Source organism: Lytechinus pictus, unplaced genomic scaffold, assembly GCF_037042905.1.
Source record: "Lytechinus pictus isolate F3 Inbred unplaced genomic scaffold, Lp3.0 scaffold_20, whole genome shotgun sequence".
Taxonomy (NCBI): Eukaryota; Metazoa; Echinodermata; class Echinoidea; order Temnopleuroida; family Toxopneustidae; genus Lytechinus; species Lytechinus pictus.
In genome coordinates, this window is record NW_026974141.1 from 12813811 (window position 1) to 12831723 (window position 17913).

At 37.7% G+C, this 17913-nt stretch overlaps 1 protein-coding gene across 3 annotated transcripts in view; it reads right to left on the reverse strand.

Moving 5' to 3' along the window:
* Positions 1 to 15991, reverse strand: part of LOC129283149 (protein phosphatase 1 regulatory subunit 12A-like) — a 101321-nt gene extending 85330 nt beyond the window's left edge. For all 3 annotated transcript variants that reach the window (XM_064114649.1, XM_064114650.1, XM_064114648.1), the window contains exons 1-2: positions 15385 to 15991; positions 5964 to 6094 (exon numbers count right to left, since the gene is read on the reverse strand). In XM_064114649.1, the coding sequence (XP_063970719.1) occupies positions 5964 to 6094; positions 15385 to 15651 (398 nt within the window). In that variant the 5' untranslated portion in view covers positions 15652 to 15991. The remainder of the gene's footprint in view (positions 1 to 5963; positions 6095 to 15384) is intronic.
* Between the last annotated feature and the right edge of the window lie 1922 nt (positions 15992 to 17913).

Below are 17913 nucleotides of genomic sequence, written 5' to 3' on the forward strand. Positions count from 1 at the left end.
TGATTTTCCACTCGCCATAAAGATTATGCAGCCACAATCACAGTAGACACATCCATAAAAGAATATTAATTTAATTCGCTCCGAACATTGACTTCTTTTCGCCAATCCCCTCCCCCACAAAGTCACAAACATCCCATCATTTTCATTTACATTGCCCACGACCACCTCCCATTATTCTCTTTCTCCTTTACACAAATTAATTTCAAATAATATTTTATTTTAAATCGTAGTTGTTACCGGGAGTTGTTAAGCAATTGTACAACAAATTCATGAAGCATTCACTGTAATGACTAATTGGCAGGCAAAGAGTAATAAAGAACAATACAAATGAAAATACACTGTACGTATAACATTAAAAAATGAGTCGTAATATGATAAAAAGCGTGAATAAAATTAATAAAGATTATTACCTATGAAAATTATAACAGATTCAATGAATATCTGAAGAAAAAAAAAAAACATTCAAATCGGTTTTGGATCCCATCTAATTTTGGAAGACTCGGATAGATTTTGATGCCATGTGCGATTTGTATTATGTATGTGGCCATGGCGAGCGCTAGTGCAGTGACACAGAACTTGGTAGACACACCGTCGCGAAATTAATCAACACTTTCAAAAGATCGATGTAGAGATCAAGACTTTGGAAATTATGGAGTAAAATTGGAATATAAATGTGAATAATCATTTTGCTGTAAGTAAATGAGTTGGACATTATATCAATCCATTCCTGTGGCTGTGGCTTTGTCATTATTAACGTGATCTTTTAATAATTTTCTCAATTCGTTCTACGGCAGTGTCATCAGAAATGCATTCAATGAATTCATGTAGATGTAGCTATAATAAGGCTGGGGCCTGGGACGAGATGAAACTAAATTTCGATCGAATTTTTATATTATTTTTTGACACACTTTACTTTTGACAAAATAAATGACAATATCAACTGAAATTCGTAACATCTAAATTACATTGCCCAACCCAGTAACCCACGGTACCCCTCTCTTCTCACTTTATTTTTTAGCGTATTTTACTACCATTTTAAAGACGTAAATAATGAGAGCAATGCGATACGCAAATGCGAGGTAAACATCTTCGCACTTCCCAGATAAGAGAGAGAGAGTTAAATTGGGCCTCGAGTCGAGGTCGTATCGTATACAGCATAGTAGCGAAGCAAAGAAATCCCGGGAAGAAATAATCGACAAGTTTATTTTAGGATCTGAAAAGCAGATTGTTTTTATTTTAAATATATTATTCAGTTTTTTGTGTGGATCTAGGCCTGTTTTACAGTTGTCGGCCACGGTTGTCGGGGAAGTTCACGGTTGGCGGATTTGCCCTGAAAATTTTCAGGGTTGTCGGCGCCCGCCAACCGTGACGCGTGGTAGCGAGAACGTTGCAGTGTAGCATACGGAGGCCTAGGAGGCCGTTCTCATTACGCTTTCTAAAACTAGTTTACTGGAAACCGATTCAGGAAACCACTTTGGAAGATCGCTTTGCTAGCGTTGCCACTTGATCACACAAAAGTGGTTTTCAAAATCACTTCACGTAAAGCGCTCTTGTTGCTATGGAAACGCTCTCAGTGGGGTGACACGTTTCGCGCGAAATTCGAAACCGCAGCATAGGCATTCTACACCTGTCGTGTGGAGTAGCGCGCTCAAAATGTGCGAAGATTGCTTCCCGAAGAACGGTTGTGTCCTCACTTACGCTAAAACCAGTTTAACGAGGCAAAGCGATCTTGAAAACTACATCGCGAGGTGGTTTTCCAAACTGGTTTGGAAGATCGCTTCCAAGACCGCTTTGACCGTTCTCACTAGTGCTGCAAGTCAGGCGCCATGTTCGGGTTCGGTTCGGTTCGGCAAGGTTCGGCAGAAAATTGCCGAACATTGGTTCGGTTCGGGGTTCGGTAATGATAGACTGATAAAGTTATAGTTCATTCAGGTATACGTAGCTAGCGTACCGGTAGACAATTTGTACTCGATTGACTGCATGTGCTCGCGTGTCCTCTGTCACATCAAACCATTTTATCTCTATCTTGTTGACATGAAACTGTGAAAGTTATAGCGCTCAACGAATCAACTGTTATCTCGAATTTGATTATCTGATGACAGATTTATTGGGTAACTCACAGTTCTAAAATGGCGACTCTTCCTCGTCGTCCATACCTGGACCACGCTTTGGATACTTGCCAAATTAACTACGCTCGCACTCGTACCAGTACCAGCTAGGCCAGCGCATGCAGTCCCCTTGTAGCGGGACTCTGAGCTCATGAATATTTATATTTACAGTCCGGCCAAACGTGATTGGCCATTGCATCACATACGAGGCGGCCAGCGCCAGTGCACTGAACTGCAGGCATAGTAGGGCCAGGGGCGTGTCGAAGAAAGCGTGCTTATGTAATGCGCCTTTCGCTAATTGGCTCTATGGGTGAACTAAACCACCAATCGCATGTCGCTGATTGTCGCATTGGTACATACAGCCATGTGCTTTGTCACCCGCGAAACTCAGCTCACCGATTGAAGAGCAATTGCCGAGATTTCTATGATTTTATTGGTCAGATTTCATTCGACCATGAACATACAGACAAAGTGGGATGCAAAGTTTTACGACTGTAATGGGACAGGGGGAGTAGAGTGATCATCGAATTGTTTATGGTTAATTTGAGAAGTTGATAAGAAAGGGAAAAAAGTAAAGATTGGGGGTCATTTTCCCCCAAGAGATGACTGTTTCCGCTTTATCTTCATTCAACTTTTCAACGAGGGGAAGGGGATCTTGCTATATGCTATACCGTAATCATTCATGAGTGTTTGATTTTTATTTTCATCTGATTGTTAATAATAAAAAAGATAACTTCACCTCATCTCATTTCTATATTATTTGTTTTGCGTCTCTCCTTTCCATCTCTAACAGTCACTCACTTTATTTCCCACTTTCACTGGATCTCTCGTTTTCAAAACTCTTTACTTCTCTCTAAAATCATGAAAACTAGACAGTAGCGAGCCGACACCTCAATAATAATGTTAATCACCTCAATCAGATCTTTATTCTCCGCCGCAACAATACACGAGTTACGATCTTAATCACGTATCGTAATTCGTAATATTAATGGTACTTCATCTTTCACTTTCAGTTTATTGAGCTCGTTCATTCAAAATACTTTGAAGATTTTCAAACAAGAATCTTGTTCGCCACCTAAAAACAACAATATTTAAATAATTAGATTTAACCAATGAACACTCATACAGTTTTGGTTTTCTTTACCATGCTTCGGCGATTCGGCCACAGAGCGAGAGATGATGAAAGCCAGTAAAATGATTATAGCGCAAGCTCGCGCGACATCATTCATCGGATCTCTTTTCTTAATCAGGGCCGTAAAAACCACAATGTCAACATGAAAATGAAAAAAAAAATCTAGTAACCGCAAAATAAGCGCATACTTCCAACATACAATTGCAAAGAAGATTAGAGAATGCGCAAATATAATGATTAGAAAGGGTGTAAAGTTATAAATTTATTAGCTGAAAGCCGTTTTTTTTTTTTTTTTGCCGAACTTCCGAACCAAGTCTTAGTGTTCGGTTCGGTTCTGTTCGGTTCGGAAGTGCCATGTTCGGCGAACTACCGTTCGGTTCGGCGGTTCGGCTACAGCACTAGTTCTCACTATGCGTTAAACTAGTTTCCACTAAACTAGTTTCCAGTAAACTAGTTTTAGGAACGTAGTGAGAACAGCCTCTAACCCTAACCTACAGCCTATGCACAATGTAGTATGTAGGACTACAGTACATGTACCAATTCCTCAAAGCAGTAAATTCTATAAATGTTAACCTACATTTAAGTACAACAGCTGCACTATCAGCAGTCTATCCCAAAATATACTTCACAAGATTAAAATAAATAAAAAAAATCCTCAGACTTTTAATAGTACAGGCAGACAATACTGTATGAAAATTGTACCAAAAATATCTTCTGTAATGAAGAACCTTGTGACTAACTTCTGACATTTACTCCTATTGCTCTGTTGTTGATATCAGTTTTATTTCTGAACTGATAGGAGGGGGCTGGAGGGGTAATTGTTTCAGTGTAGGAAAGTGGCATTGAAGTTGCTTCACACTATAGGCCTAAATGTAGCTACCCTACAGAGGACCAGGGAATAGTATGTACATGTATGTATGCCTAAAGAGAAACTGTGTTTCAAGCACTACATAAAATTGGAATACATGGACAGTATTATCATCAGATGGAAAGCTGAAAATTCCTGAACAGAACAGTTACTCCTCATAGTCAGACAGATATGGTTAGCTCAGCAACCTCTACAAGTTTTGTTCCAAGTTCACATCAGAGACAACTGCTTGGGCAGTATACAATCATAATATATGCTCTATTTATGTTCAACTCTTACAGAAAATTATCCAAAGTTGTTCGGACAGGCTCATGACTTCTTAATGTTTTTGATTTTCGGGAGCAATAAAAGTTGCCAACTTCAATCACATTGTAGGCCTACACAAAATGTTGCTGAGCTTTCCTACATCACACTGCTATGTCTGAGAGCCTTAGAATGCTTTAAATGTAGGCCTTCATACATGTATAATAAACTAGGCCTACAGTATCTTGATTCCCACTTACTACTACACATACACATACATAAAAATGTAAATATTCTGAACACCTACAATGTACATTAGCCCCTCCCATCCCCTGGTACAAGTACTGTACTGGAACTTTCTCCAGTTTAGACACTAATGTTCAAATCTGAATATCAATAGAAGGTGATCTGCCCCTTTAAAGCAGCTGTAAAAGGCCTTGCCATTGTCACAGTTACCAACAATCAACCACTGGTGAAAGAGATTGGAGGGATTAAGGTTTCAGGGATTAAGAGGGATTACAGATGAGCTTCACAGAGGTGCTATTATTAGAAATAGGGTTGGACAGTTATATGGAGGCTTGACCATCTTGGCTGTGACCTGAATACAGTCAACTCTGTGGAAGGAATGGATTAGCGATTCTTAGGAAGTATCCCACGGAATGACCTACTTTCATGTTGTTGATACATGTACATGGCCAACAATCTACAAGGTGTACACTCTTTACACTGTACTATTAATAACATAGTTATAGTCTAAGCAGTAGATAAATGGTCTTAACCATGTTTACTCAATTCCGGCATCATACTATATGAAGTTACATGAAATATTGGTATGTACATGTACAGTAAACCTGCCTATTGCCAGTGAAGGGGAGTTTGTTCCATTATCACTGACAAAGGAACAGGATAATTTGTACATGTACCGTCTCTATTTGATATTTGATTATGAAATAAAGATTGTTTATATACAGTATGTATCTATATACAGTACGTATAACTTTCATGCTCAGTATCAAGGTTTCCACAGAAATCATGATTGATTTCAAGGTTAGCTTTGCTCTAAATGCAGCCTGGCCAAGAGGATCAATTCCTTTCTTGAATTATGGCAGTGTTTCCATATGGTGATCTCCTTTAACAAACTTTGGAAACTTCACGGTTTCTTTTTATCTAGAAGACTGGAAATACTATTTGGTGAAAAAAAAAAACATTTTGTGATTTTAATTTTTGGTCGCATTTTAAATTCTTTTATGCCTAATATATAAATCAATTTGTTCAGCTCAGTCCGCTGGGACCTGGTAATACCGCTCCCATGCTCACTGAGTATATCCACACCGACTACTGGACCACATTTGGACTAGCAGGGATTAGCCTTTTTATATCTAGGCAGATGCAAGCATGGACCCTGACTGAAATTTTATTCAACAAGTGGGTCTGGAGACAAGTCTAGCCCAAATATTCCATGAGTTAAGCAAGGAATAGCACACACATCCCAGTCAGGGCCCTAAGCTGGCCAATTCAGACCATTTCCCTCAAACGAAATGGTTTGCACTTGAGCCTGAATTAGATGGCGTTAAAAGTTAAAATATAAAACAAATAATGCACATGTACTTACGATGCAATGTCTTCAAATCCACAGGAGGCTGCGGCATGTAGCGCTGTCCAGCCTTCATTGTCCTGTGCTTCTATATCTGCTCCATGTTCTAACAGATATTCCACCATATCAATCTTTTCATCAATGACAGCCTACAAGAAACAAAACAAAAAAAGGAAATAAAGAATCATGATTAACAGATTATTTTTACACTTCTTAAAATGAAAAATCATAATCATCAAATGCAACATTTATAATGCATTTAATACGATGTCTCTAAGCATGGCTTTCTTGTTGCTGTAGTTGTTTAGGTGATGATGGTGCTTTTCATGAAATTACAAGCTTGTGCCCTACTGTAAGTACCAACTGCTGCAAAGATCTTTAATTCCTTATCTAGATGTTACGGATTTAAAGGTAAATAAAGTATTTGCAGCAACAATTATTTCATGAGAAAGTCTTTTAAATCAAGGTTAATTGTCACCATACATGTACCGGGGTACATGTATATCTAGATCTGGTACATTAATGTAAAGGGTGTATCTTTGTGAAATCATTAAATCTTAGCTCAAAATCAATAATTCTGATAATCACTAACACAGAGAAGCATATGTGGGACAGTGTATTAATGATGCTTGGAAAAATACCCGACATTTGATGGAATTGCATGCTTGTTTTGCTCATATGTTTATAGCAATTACCGGTACGCATTTTCTTTCAGAGCTATTTGGCAAATATTTTTTATTTATAAATACATGTACAAACACTTGGGTGGTAGTTTTATTGGATTCTGTTCAAACTCATTTTGAGATCGTTACCACAACTGTAAAAGAAAACCTCCATATGTTAGTACATTGCTTGTAGTGCATTTCATACACTTGTTTTTCATACTCTACTACCTAGAACTCAGAACACCCAATACATGCATAACACTATGTACACACGATACTCATGTTGGATAACCGGGCAATATGTAAGTCTAATCCCTGCTGGCCTAATTATGTCATAATAAGGGAAAGGGGTGATATTGATACCATTCCACAAGTAAACAGGGGATTAGACTTGATCATATGTAATGCATCGGAGCTGGTGATGCCCCCATCCAGAGGTACATGGACATGTAGGCCTACATAGTATGTGTAACAGGAGTTTAGTTTACGTCACTGCTGCCCCAACAAGAGGAAGGGTAACAGCCCGACCTCGTTCTACACCACTTTCATACATGTACTGTCTGACTTGTGCTTTAACATTCAGAATATATACCTGTACAAGAAATATTTTCTTAATAGTTAAACTATAATATAATTCAATATTATTTAAGATCACCTCCTACATGTAGATGGAATCGTAGTGCATTATGGGTAAAGCAAAACTGTTTTTTAGAGTGATACAATTTTTTTCTTCAATTTTTTTTTCAGGTTGAGAAAATGAGCCCAAATGCATACACTGTATATAGATTATAAATGATTCATGGACTTATTATTGGCTTATCAATTGGCATTAAAAAAATGTAAGTTTAGGTCTACAACTATTTTTTAAAATCTTGTAATTTGTATATAGCCCGAATTTAGTATATTTTTATTGTGGTCCCACATGTACACTTTCATGTTAGTTGATCTAGCACGACATCAACTGAATGTACCATCTTTCCGAGTCAAGAAGAGGGGAATATCATTCATTTTCTTGGTAGTTTCCAACTAAATAACAATTATTTCAAGGAAATATGGGGAAAAAATAAACATTTCTTGGATGTAAAAATGTGAAATTTCATCAACTTTGGGGGATTTTTTTAATTTTTTTACTTCTGTTCAAACACTTGTCAAAATAGGTAAATGTTTTATGCCTTTAACGGTCGTTTGAACAGCGTTTGAACATTTTGACTCAGCCCTAGTAAATTTTAAATACGGTAGCTCAATATATGTTGCTATTAAACAAAAATCTCATTTTCATAATAGCTTAGTACCTAGTTTACCAGTGTGCCAAAAAATATATGTAGGGCCGAAACATGAAGTTCTGTGCACAGTTCATAGGCCTACATCACATGTACAAAATTAAGTTAGGAATCTTTGAGAATGACATGGTTGATTATTATCATACATGTACATGACGGGCCTTCACGTACATACGCATGTGGGGCCAACTACGATCCGCCTGATATCCGAATGACGTAAGGCGTTCGTTGGAGGTTGTCCTTGAGACGAGACTAGCTGCATACCACATGCCTACATCAGTGGGATGTAGACTAACCTAAGCAATGCGAGTCTGCATACTATGCATTCCAATGCACCTCAACTATCTACTAACTACATACTCTCTCCATCCCTTTAATCATAATTTACTGTATCCTCCGGGCAAAAAAATTGCATGTTCAAGGTCCATTCTTCTATCAAAGATACAAAATACATGTAATGTAATGTGTGGGCGCGTCGTGGTCTAGTGGTTCTGACTCTCGTCTTTCAAACAGAGGGTCGTGGGTTCGAATCCTAGCCATGGTGTGTTTTCCTTCAGCAAGAAATTTATCCACACTGTGCTGCACTCGACCCAGGTGAGGTGAATGGGTACCCGGCAGGATTTATTCCTTGAATGCACCAAGCGCCTTTAGCAACTGGAGCTACAGTCGGGGTAATATATAGTGCGCCATTGAATAGGCAACTAGATAATTCGGCACCTCATAAAAGCCATGTATTATTATTATTAATGAAATAAAATAAAATCTACATTCTTGACAGAGCGCATTTGAAATTCATGCCTACTCCATTGCTGGATCTGAAATATGTTACATGGATGTGTAGGCCGACTCTGTAACTTTCAAAATTATTTTAAAAAAATCATATTCTAATCAGATTTCAATTATGGTTTATAATATGAGCAACTTTTTATCATATTATGAATTAATGTAACATCGGGCCGTATATATCAAATAATTTTTTTTTCATTCTAAAAAGATAATTACTGCCATATATGTATTATTCATGAACCAAGTTTAATGCTGCTTTAAAAATAGCAAAGAGCCATGACCTCTATGACCTTTGACCCTGTGACCCAGATATATTGCTGATCGTATCATCAGGTACATGAAGGCTGTCATTCCCATGCATTGGAGAAAAAAAAAATCAGTTTGACCCATCCAACCCTGGAACCATAAAATAATTCTTCATATTTAGTTATTGTGAAAACACACAATTTCTGATATACATGTAAGGGACCTGTTGCATACATGTAATAAAGACTTTTCCCACAAAAAGCTCTGGCAATTTTTTTGGGGCCAGTGTTTTTTATGGACGAGTTTCAATGGCATAATTTCGTTTGCCAGTTTTTGTTTATTTGCCAGAGATTATTTTCATGACAAAAGTTTTATGCAATGGGTCCCTGTAGCCTCTGATGATTTGATCCATATTCATTAAACCGAATCTCTCAGAATCAGATCGTTTCCACTCCCACATGCATAACATGAGCAAAGTTTGAAGTTGATGATGCTGATCCATCAGACAGTTCCCAATTAATTGCCAGGACAAATGTATACTACAGTACATGCACAATGACCTCTGTGAAGTTTTTGACATTTGACCTCATCAACCATACAGTTAAACCTAATCTGGGGCCCACTCACTGCAGGAGAGTTGCAACCAAATAAAACTTGATTTTTTCTTTTACTATTTTTAACATTGCATTTTCTTTTTAAAATCTAAGTTGCACTCTTTAGGTGGTTTCAAACCGCCTCGATCACAAGAATCCCCGTTAAATTACGAGAACATTTTTAGGCTAAAAAATACCCATTAATTATTCCTGCATTCACACCGCCCCAAAACATACCCTTTGGGATAAATTCCTGGAGTTAGGAGCATGCGCAGTATGGTCTAATAAGCAGGCAAGGCGCGAGATTCTAAACCACTAGCCCAGCAGCCACCCACGGCGCCCGCGCCCAACGACACGCTGTGCTAATAGTTCCCGTAAATTGCTTTCACATTGCCAAAATACCTGCGACCTTGGAAAAATCCCCGCGAAAGTTCTCGTAATTTCGCCAAGTACCTACTATTTAGCGGGCATTTTCTTTCGGGGAAATTACGCGTAGTTTGCTTTCACATTACCAAAATACCTGGTATTTTCTGATCGGGGTAAATTTCCCGATCAGAGAATACCTGGAACTGACGAACTTCGAGGCGGTCTGAAACCACCTTTTCTGTGGTGGGCCTAAGATCATTTTAACTCCATTGATACTTGCAAACAGTTCTTTATTTAGCAAGAATGAGTCGTTTTCATGTATTGCTTGAACGACCTCTGTGACCTTTGACCTTGATTCACCCAAAACTAGTCAGGGCCCCATTTCATTAAAAAATGACAGAAATTCTTGATGGAATGTAAATTGCCATAACAGTGAAAATTCTGCTTACTGGTTGGCTCTTCCAATGAAAGTTGACGTTCCAGCAAGAGTTGGTATCATGTATTAAACAACTTTTTATGGGTAAATTGCCAACTCGTTCACTCACCACACAGTCTACCTTCATTAGTCTAATGCCATTCCGTCCATCAACATTTCATCTAACAATCATTTGGTCCAATCATCACTTCGTCTAATGACCAGATCATATACGACCATTTTGTCTCATTAGCAGTTGGTCAAATATCCATTTAATTTTCCTTCATTTCGCCCAATTAATAATCTAACAATCATTTGGTCCAATAACCATTTGGTCCAATCATCACTTCGTCTAATCACCGGATCATCTACAACCATTTTGTCTTATTAGCAGTTGGTCAAATATATGTCTTTTTTTCCCATTCATTTTGCCCAATTAATACTTAGTCCAATTTAGACCAAATGGTACATGGACTAAATGGCAATTGGACCAACTGGTTATTAGACGAAATGGTAAGTGGACGAAATGGTAATTAGACCATGGGGATAGTGGATGAACTGATGGTAGACCCAGGGCTGGGTAGACCAAATGATAGTAGACAAGTTGGTAATTGGACGAATTGGCATTAGACCAATTGGAAATAAACCCTGTTTATGAAATGGGCCCAGAACTTTACATGGCCCTCCTGTATGCTGACTACATGTAGTACCTATTTTGCAATTGATCCACCAGTCTTTTTTTTTATCAACACCAGAACAGAATAGAAGAGCAAAAGACAGGCTCCCTCCTACAAAATAATAATTAATGTTCAAGTTTCTCGTGTCTGACAGATTGTACAGTAGCTCACTTCATGGTCATGATTGTAGAAGGGGGGGTGGCCTGTTTAAAAAAAATCATAATGCTAATCCTGGGCAGTACGCAAATTAGGAAGAAAATGATGTCACAAATTCATAATTTCTTTGGAATTTTATGAAATATCCACTGTTTTTCTTTTCTTTAGATATGATGACAAAGAAGCTCTTAACTACAAGTACATGTATATCATAATACACGTAAATTCAGAAAATTATATAAATGTCATATGACAAAAAATTTAACACAGTTTTACTTTGAGGAAAATGTATACTTCATTTTTGATTGATTTTGTGTTGTGACATCCTATAAACTGGGATACAGTTTTCAGTCGTCAACCTCTCAAGGCAATACATTTCTTCTGACAAAATTGTGCAAAACAAGTGCTATCATAGCTGCCAGCCTGTCAACTTGATTAGGAAGAACGTGCCACATTTAGTTTGACCCAACACAAAAACCAAGAAGAGTCGAATAAAACAATATGTGACAGAGTTACTTCATGTAACATAAACTTCAAGTTGCATGGTACTGTAGTTTTTTATTTAATAGAAAAAATGCCTTGGCTTGGACATTGCTAGGACATGCCTCCATTAAAGAGATCCCTCTATAAATAGTTTAATCTGCCGCTATGCAAATGTAATATCCATCAAAATCCTCAACCCGCTGATCAACAAACAACAAAAGTAGTTCTGTTTGCCACTTGTGTTAGATGCTGCCTAAGTCCACTCATCGTTTATTTAGACATTGCGTTTTTTTTTCTCCAAAAGGCAAATAGGGGATGTAGAATTAAATACAAAGTGTACATAATGATGACGAAAGATTGTCATTCTCGCCCCTGGGTTGATTTTTTCTTTCCTTGTTAAAGGTATTGCATTATCTCTCACTGAATAATGACATATGACTTTGTATTTAACACTGTATTACATAAAATACGCGTACTTGCATACACCTATGTACATGTATGCACACATGTTAAAGGTTAAAAACCAGACACCTGTATTAAAAGTAGGTACATGTACTTTAACAGGTGGGCTAAAGGATATTTTCTTTTTCTTCTTTCCCCCCTTATTTTCCTAATGAAGAAACTGAAATATACATTTACAACAAGTCAAAGGCTTGAGCTACGTGTACTTGAGATCATATAATGTCATCTGATGTCATCATACAGTACGTGTCAACTTTTTAGTGTACATGCAATGTGAGAGAACACTGTTTACAGCCCCAAAAATATACAGGAAGATGCAAAGGTAAATTCTCCCTAAGATATTTTCAAAGGACAAGTCCACCCCAACAAAAAGTTGATTTGAATAAAAAGAGAAAAATCCAACAAGCATAACACTGAAAATTTCATCAGAATCGGATGTAAAATAAGAAAGTTATGACATTTTAAAGTTTCGCTTAATTTCACAAAACAGTATGCACATCCTGGCTGGTATGCAAATGTGGAGAATATGACGTCATCCACTCACTATTTGTTTTGTATTTTATTAATATGAAATATGAAATATTTTTATTTTCTCCTTATTGTCAAATGATACAACGATTCCTTCCTCCCTGAACATGTGGAATTAGCATTGTTCAATACTAATATGGTTCAGTCAAGTTGGTCCTTATTGTCAAATCTATAAAAAATGAAATATTGTATAATTCAAACAATAAAAAACAAAAGAAATAGTGAGTGATGGACATCATCGACTGACTCAAAATGTCATAACTTTCTTATTTTACATCCAATTTTGATGAAATTTTCAGCACTACATGTATGCTAGTTTGATTTTTCTCTATTTATTCAAGTCAACATTTTTCCGGGGTGGACTTGACCTAAATTACAAGCCTCAGTAAATTTTAAAATAGGCCTACAAGTTGCCATTACATGCTGTAGGTTCAATAAAAATGTTATTTGTAATTAAGATGAAGTAGAACATTTTCACCCTGATTTTTCTTAAAATTACCTACATGTAAATGGGTATGTGTTGTTTAAATTTGTTGAAAGAAGTTGTTTATTGATTTATTTATTCTAAACAAGTGCACACATTGCTACCAAGAATGCATATAGCATTTCCATTCATTTCAATAATCCTGTTAGAAAAACATCTAATAAAACTAATCTGCATTTTCCTTCATATTCAAAACAAAAATGAGATAACTCCACAATGTTTGACAGTTGACACAAGAAAAAATCAGTTTTATTGATACATTAAATGAGTAATTTAATTATTTGAGAAATACTATTTGTGTATTAAAAATAAAAAAACAACAACAAGAGAGATTACATGTCAGAAAAGAGGGAATGGAATAAGGAATAGAGAAGGAATGAGAGGGGAAGTGGAGATGAGGGGAAAGAGAGGAAATAGGAAGAGAGGAAGAGGGAGGGGGGCTATCGACAGAAGGGGAGACAGGTAAAATAGTGCAATATTAAAGGTCAATGACCTCTATTGAAGCTTTGTTGGCCATGTATTAACAATGAGTGTACATATTTGTAAAAGTCAAACACTGCATTCATGGTAGTGAATTTTTTACCAATTTAACTCGATAATATGGAAACCTCTCAAGATGGTCATACACTTATATTGAGGTCTCTTTCCCTCATGAAATCAACATTCCCATCAAAGGGCATAAGATCCAAACTTTTTTGTGGCACTGGCAAAAACAACAATCTAAATGGTTTAACTTTCAGGGTTTGAAAATAGGGTCAAGAATGTTACCATAGCACCGTAAACTATTCATCCCCTTGTTATATTGATATGAAAGCAGTATTAAAAAGTATTTCCCCAAAACTTGAAGGTCCAAGGTCCAAGGACTTGTTGCCCTAAACAAGATGAAAACTTGATAGGCATTGAAAGAATATGGAACTTAAAGATCGATGTCGCTCAATCATCCTCTGAAACAAAGCGAGGAGAGGGGAATTGAAGACTAAGATCTCTACTGCCCCCCCCCCCCCCCCCCCCCCCCGTTCATAAAACTTGTTTATAAGAATAATAATGATGATGATCATGATGCAGGGGTGTGAGTGGTCACAAATAAAAAGATCTGAAAGAAGAATGTTGAAAAAGTCTGAAATAAAAAGAGCTCCCATACTTTTTGTACAGAGGAAAGCCAAAAATAAGCTCAAATTAAGCTCAAAATCAAAAAAAAAATCTGAAATCAGCTAAAAATCTGAACTCTCACACCCCTGATGATGAGTGATAAGAATTATAATTAAAAAATATATATTTCAAAAAATTCAATAAAACAATTATAATTAAATTAAGTCATCATTCACTATGAACTTTACTAAATATTAGTAAAATAATACAAACAATAATTTCATATTCAATTATTCATCATCATCAAATTATTATTATTATTATTATCATTATTAATATTATTAATATTATTATTATTATCATTATTATTATTATTATTATTATATTATTGTTGTTATTATCATTATCATTATCATAATTTTTCCCATTTTTTTTTTATCATTATGGTCCAATATCTTATTTATTCTCTATTATTTGCAGTGCCAGTGGATTGGAATAAATGATCAATCAATTAAGAAGGCAAACAGAAAATGAAAGAAATGAAAGAAACCTGAAGTTGATCAAATTATAATCTCAATGGGTGATCTATGTTTGATAGAGCATTTAACAACATAGGGCAATAATGACAGAAACATAATTTGTATCAACATTAGTATAATCAACAACTAAACAACTGAACCTGAATGTTTTAACACGAACAGAATTTCAGAAATGTGGCACAATAAATATAAAACTAGGCTGTGGATTATCATCAATCATCATCAAAATAATATTTGGAGAAACCAGAGAAAAGTTTTAATAGAAACATGGAAAGGAGTGATCATTTTACTGGCAATAGTGGACAATAGGTCTTATTACAAGACACCAGTGAAAGTGTGAATGGGGCTGCATGTGTGTGTGTGTGTGTGTGTGAAATCAGCTGATTGTGTGAACAGGGGCATAGATGATGCCCGTTTAGAAACACAGTAAACACACAGTGACAACACGGGTGTTCACATTTGACTTCGCCTTCTGCTGCAGCACCAGATGAGAACATGTCATTGGCATTGCACTGGATCCATCTCGCTATCATGATCTTGTCATGGTATATTCAGCCTAGAACTCACATTGTAAGAGGACTACAAATCAGTCATACGATCCCTAGTATTCTCCAATGACGTGTGGGCCAGATTAAAGGGCAAACAACTATGAACTACACGCACAACATACCTGATGCAGGGCAGTCAAGCCATCGATATTAGCATAATTTATGTCCGCTCCCCGCTTCATAAGTGCTTCGATCTCATCCAAATCCTCGCTTGCACAGGCCGCTAGAAATACACATCCTGCCGCAAATTTCACTTTGGCTTTCTTTGCATTTCTTTCAGCTGGTTCTCTATCAAATTCCGAATCTTTCCATCGTTGAAGTTGTTCATGGCGGCGCATAAGCGCCGATTTCGGCTTCCCACCGGCGGAGCTATCCTCACCGTCCGCCATCTTTGCTAGCCGCTACCTCACCCGTTCCCAGCATGCATTTCGCGAACTCCAGCTCAGGGGAAATTTCGGATCGAGCGCAGACTAGACGTACGGCGATCGAACGTGAGAGACAGGGACGGAGAGAGATAGGTGGTGGTGATGATGAAGGAAGATGAACCAATACAGAGGGACTCCCTTCCAATCTAAGGGGGCTGGGGTTGTCATGGGAAAGTGTGACGTAATTTTCTATTTTGGATGGTTCAGCCTTTCGATCTCCCTCCCTCCAAAGAGGAGCACAGCCAATCAAAGTGCAGTTAGGACCACCGGCGATCGGTAGAGCCTGCTAGATGCAGCGAGCATCACCGGCTACCAATCCCTGAAACTTCAGCACCATCTCTCTCTCTCTCTCTCACTTCTTCTTATCCAGCTGGGTGTCTTGTGTAGAGCAAAGTTGTGTACAAATCCATGAAACAATTGTCACTCAAGTTTTTTTTTTTCTTGTTGGTCAACTTTTAGCTTAGGGCACAGAAAGTGGGTTGGAAAACTAGAAGTTCGCTTTTTTTTAGCATTGTACAACATAAAGCGACTTAATTCTATATAATCTAAGATTGCATCTATTTTAATTTATATAACACAAAGTAGGCCTATCATGAGCGTCAAAAGCTTAAACTATCCCCCAAAGCGTTTTCAGTTGACCACCATTTTTTCAGCAATTCATTTTTGATTACGTAAAAAACGGTATTCATAAACATCTTAACACTTCATAAAAACTGATCATTTACCAATTTTATTATTCATAAATGACTTGAATAAGAAAACTTTTTGGGGGGAGGGGGTGGACTGAAATTCAGAACTGCATGTAGGCCTATATTCCCAGATGAGATGGAGGGGGAACGCGACGACTTTTTTGTTGTACTTTGGGAAGATTTTGGGAGAGTTTTATGGAGGGGGATTGGTGGTGGCTGATTGAAGAGCTTGCACATGAGCGCCATGGGCCATATTTGGGTGGGCCATGTATTCACACGGTGGACTGCTTGCAGTGCAGACCTACCGGTCACCTGCCTCCCATTCCTTGCCCTTATTTAGTGAAGGTATTCCCTCGCCTGACGTCATTTTACGGTCTCCAACCACGAGAGGGCGCTCTATCTCTTTCTCGACCGTGCACCGAGTGGGACTTTCTTCGGCTTCGGACGAGCTGGCGAAATTAATGTGGGACGTCACTCTGCGAAAGTTGAACTGTCGGGGAGAATATGTGAGAAGACTAGTCCGAGTCTGGTTCTCATCAATATAACACTGATGGATCTGATTGTGTTTCCATTGCGAAATTGGAACATGATCGAGGGGGGGGGGGAGCGGGTGGGGGGGGGGGTCTGGGTGCTTCATGGGGAGTTTATCGGAGAAACCATTCGGAGAGATGTCTGTTGACATGTAGGGCCTATATCTACATAGCACAAGCTGATCATATCCCCCGCCCAAGAGCCCCCCCCCCCCCCACGGCCCACCCATCCTCGGTTATGCCACTGAAAGGATGCTATGTTTTCCAGGGGCTCCCGGTATCTTGCAAGGGGTCTTTGATGGAAACTGCCGGGCCCCAGTGCGCATGATCAACTTACTTTATATTTCGAGTTTTTAACGAATGATTTGGGTAATTTACATAAAAAATAGGGCGAAAAGGGGGAAAGGAACTAGAAGAAGAAAATAACAAAGAGTGGGGCAGGGTAATTCAATATTAGCCATATAGATGATGATTTTTTTTTTAAAGGGAAGAATAAGGTAAATCCAAATCAATTTAAAGAAAAGGTCAGTATAAGTTTTCATTAGAACGGGGAAAGTAGTGGATAAAGGAATTAAGAAGCTACATGTATAACGTCAAGAGTAAATATGGACGAAACTACAAATAAAACTCTATTGCTTATAATTCAACACTTTCATTTAAAGAAGATGTTTTGATTTGCCATTAGTGTATTTTCAACTCAAGACGGAATATCGACACTGCGGAATTTTATATCTCAAAATTGAATTCGACTGTAGCTCCCTCTACAGTCTTCAGACAGGGAATCGAATTGTGATGGTTTTATCAGTCCCTTTGGGTTTGTCAGTCTACCATCCCACCCCCTCCCCGCTCTTCCCTTTTATTCTCCTTGATTGCATTTTATATTTTTCATCAGCACTTTCTAATTTGAAGGTCAGTGCGGGTTTTTTCATTTTCTTCTTCTTTTTCTTCTTCTCCTTCTTCTTCCTCTCCTTCAAGTTCTTCCTTTTCTTCTTTTTCTTCTTGTTCTT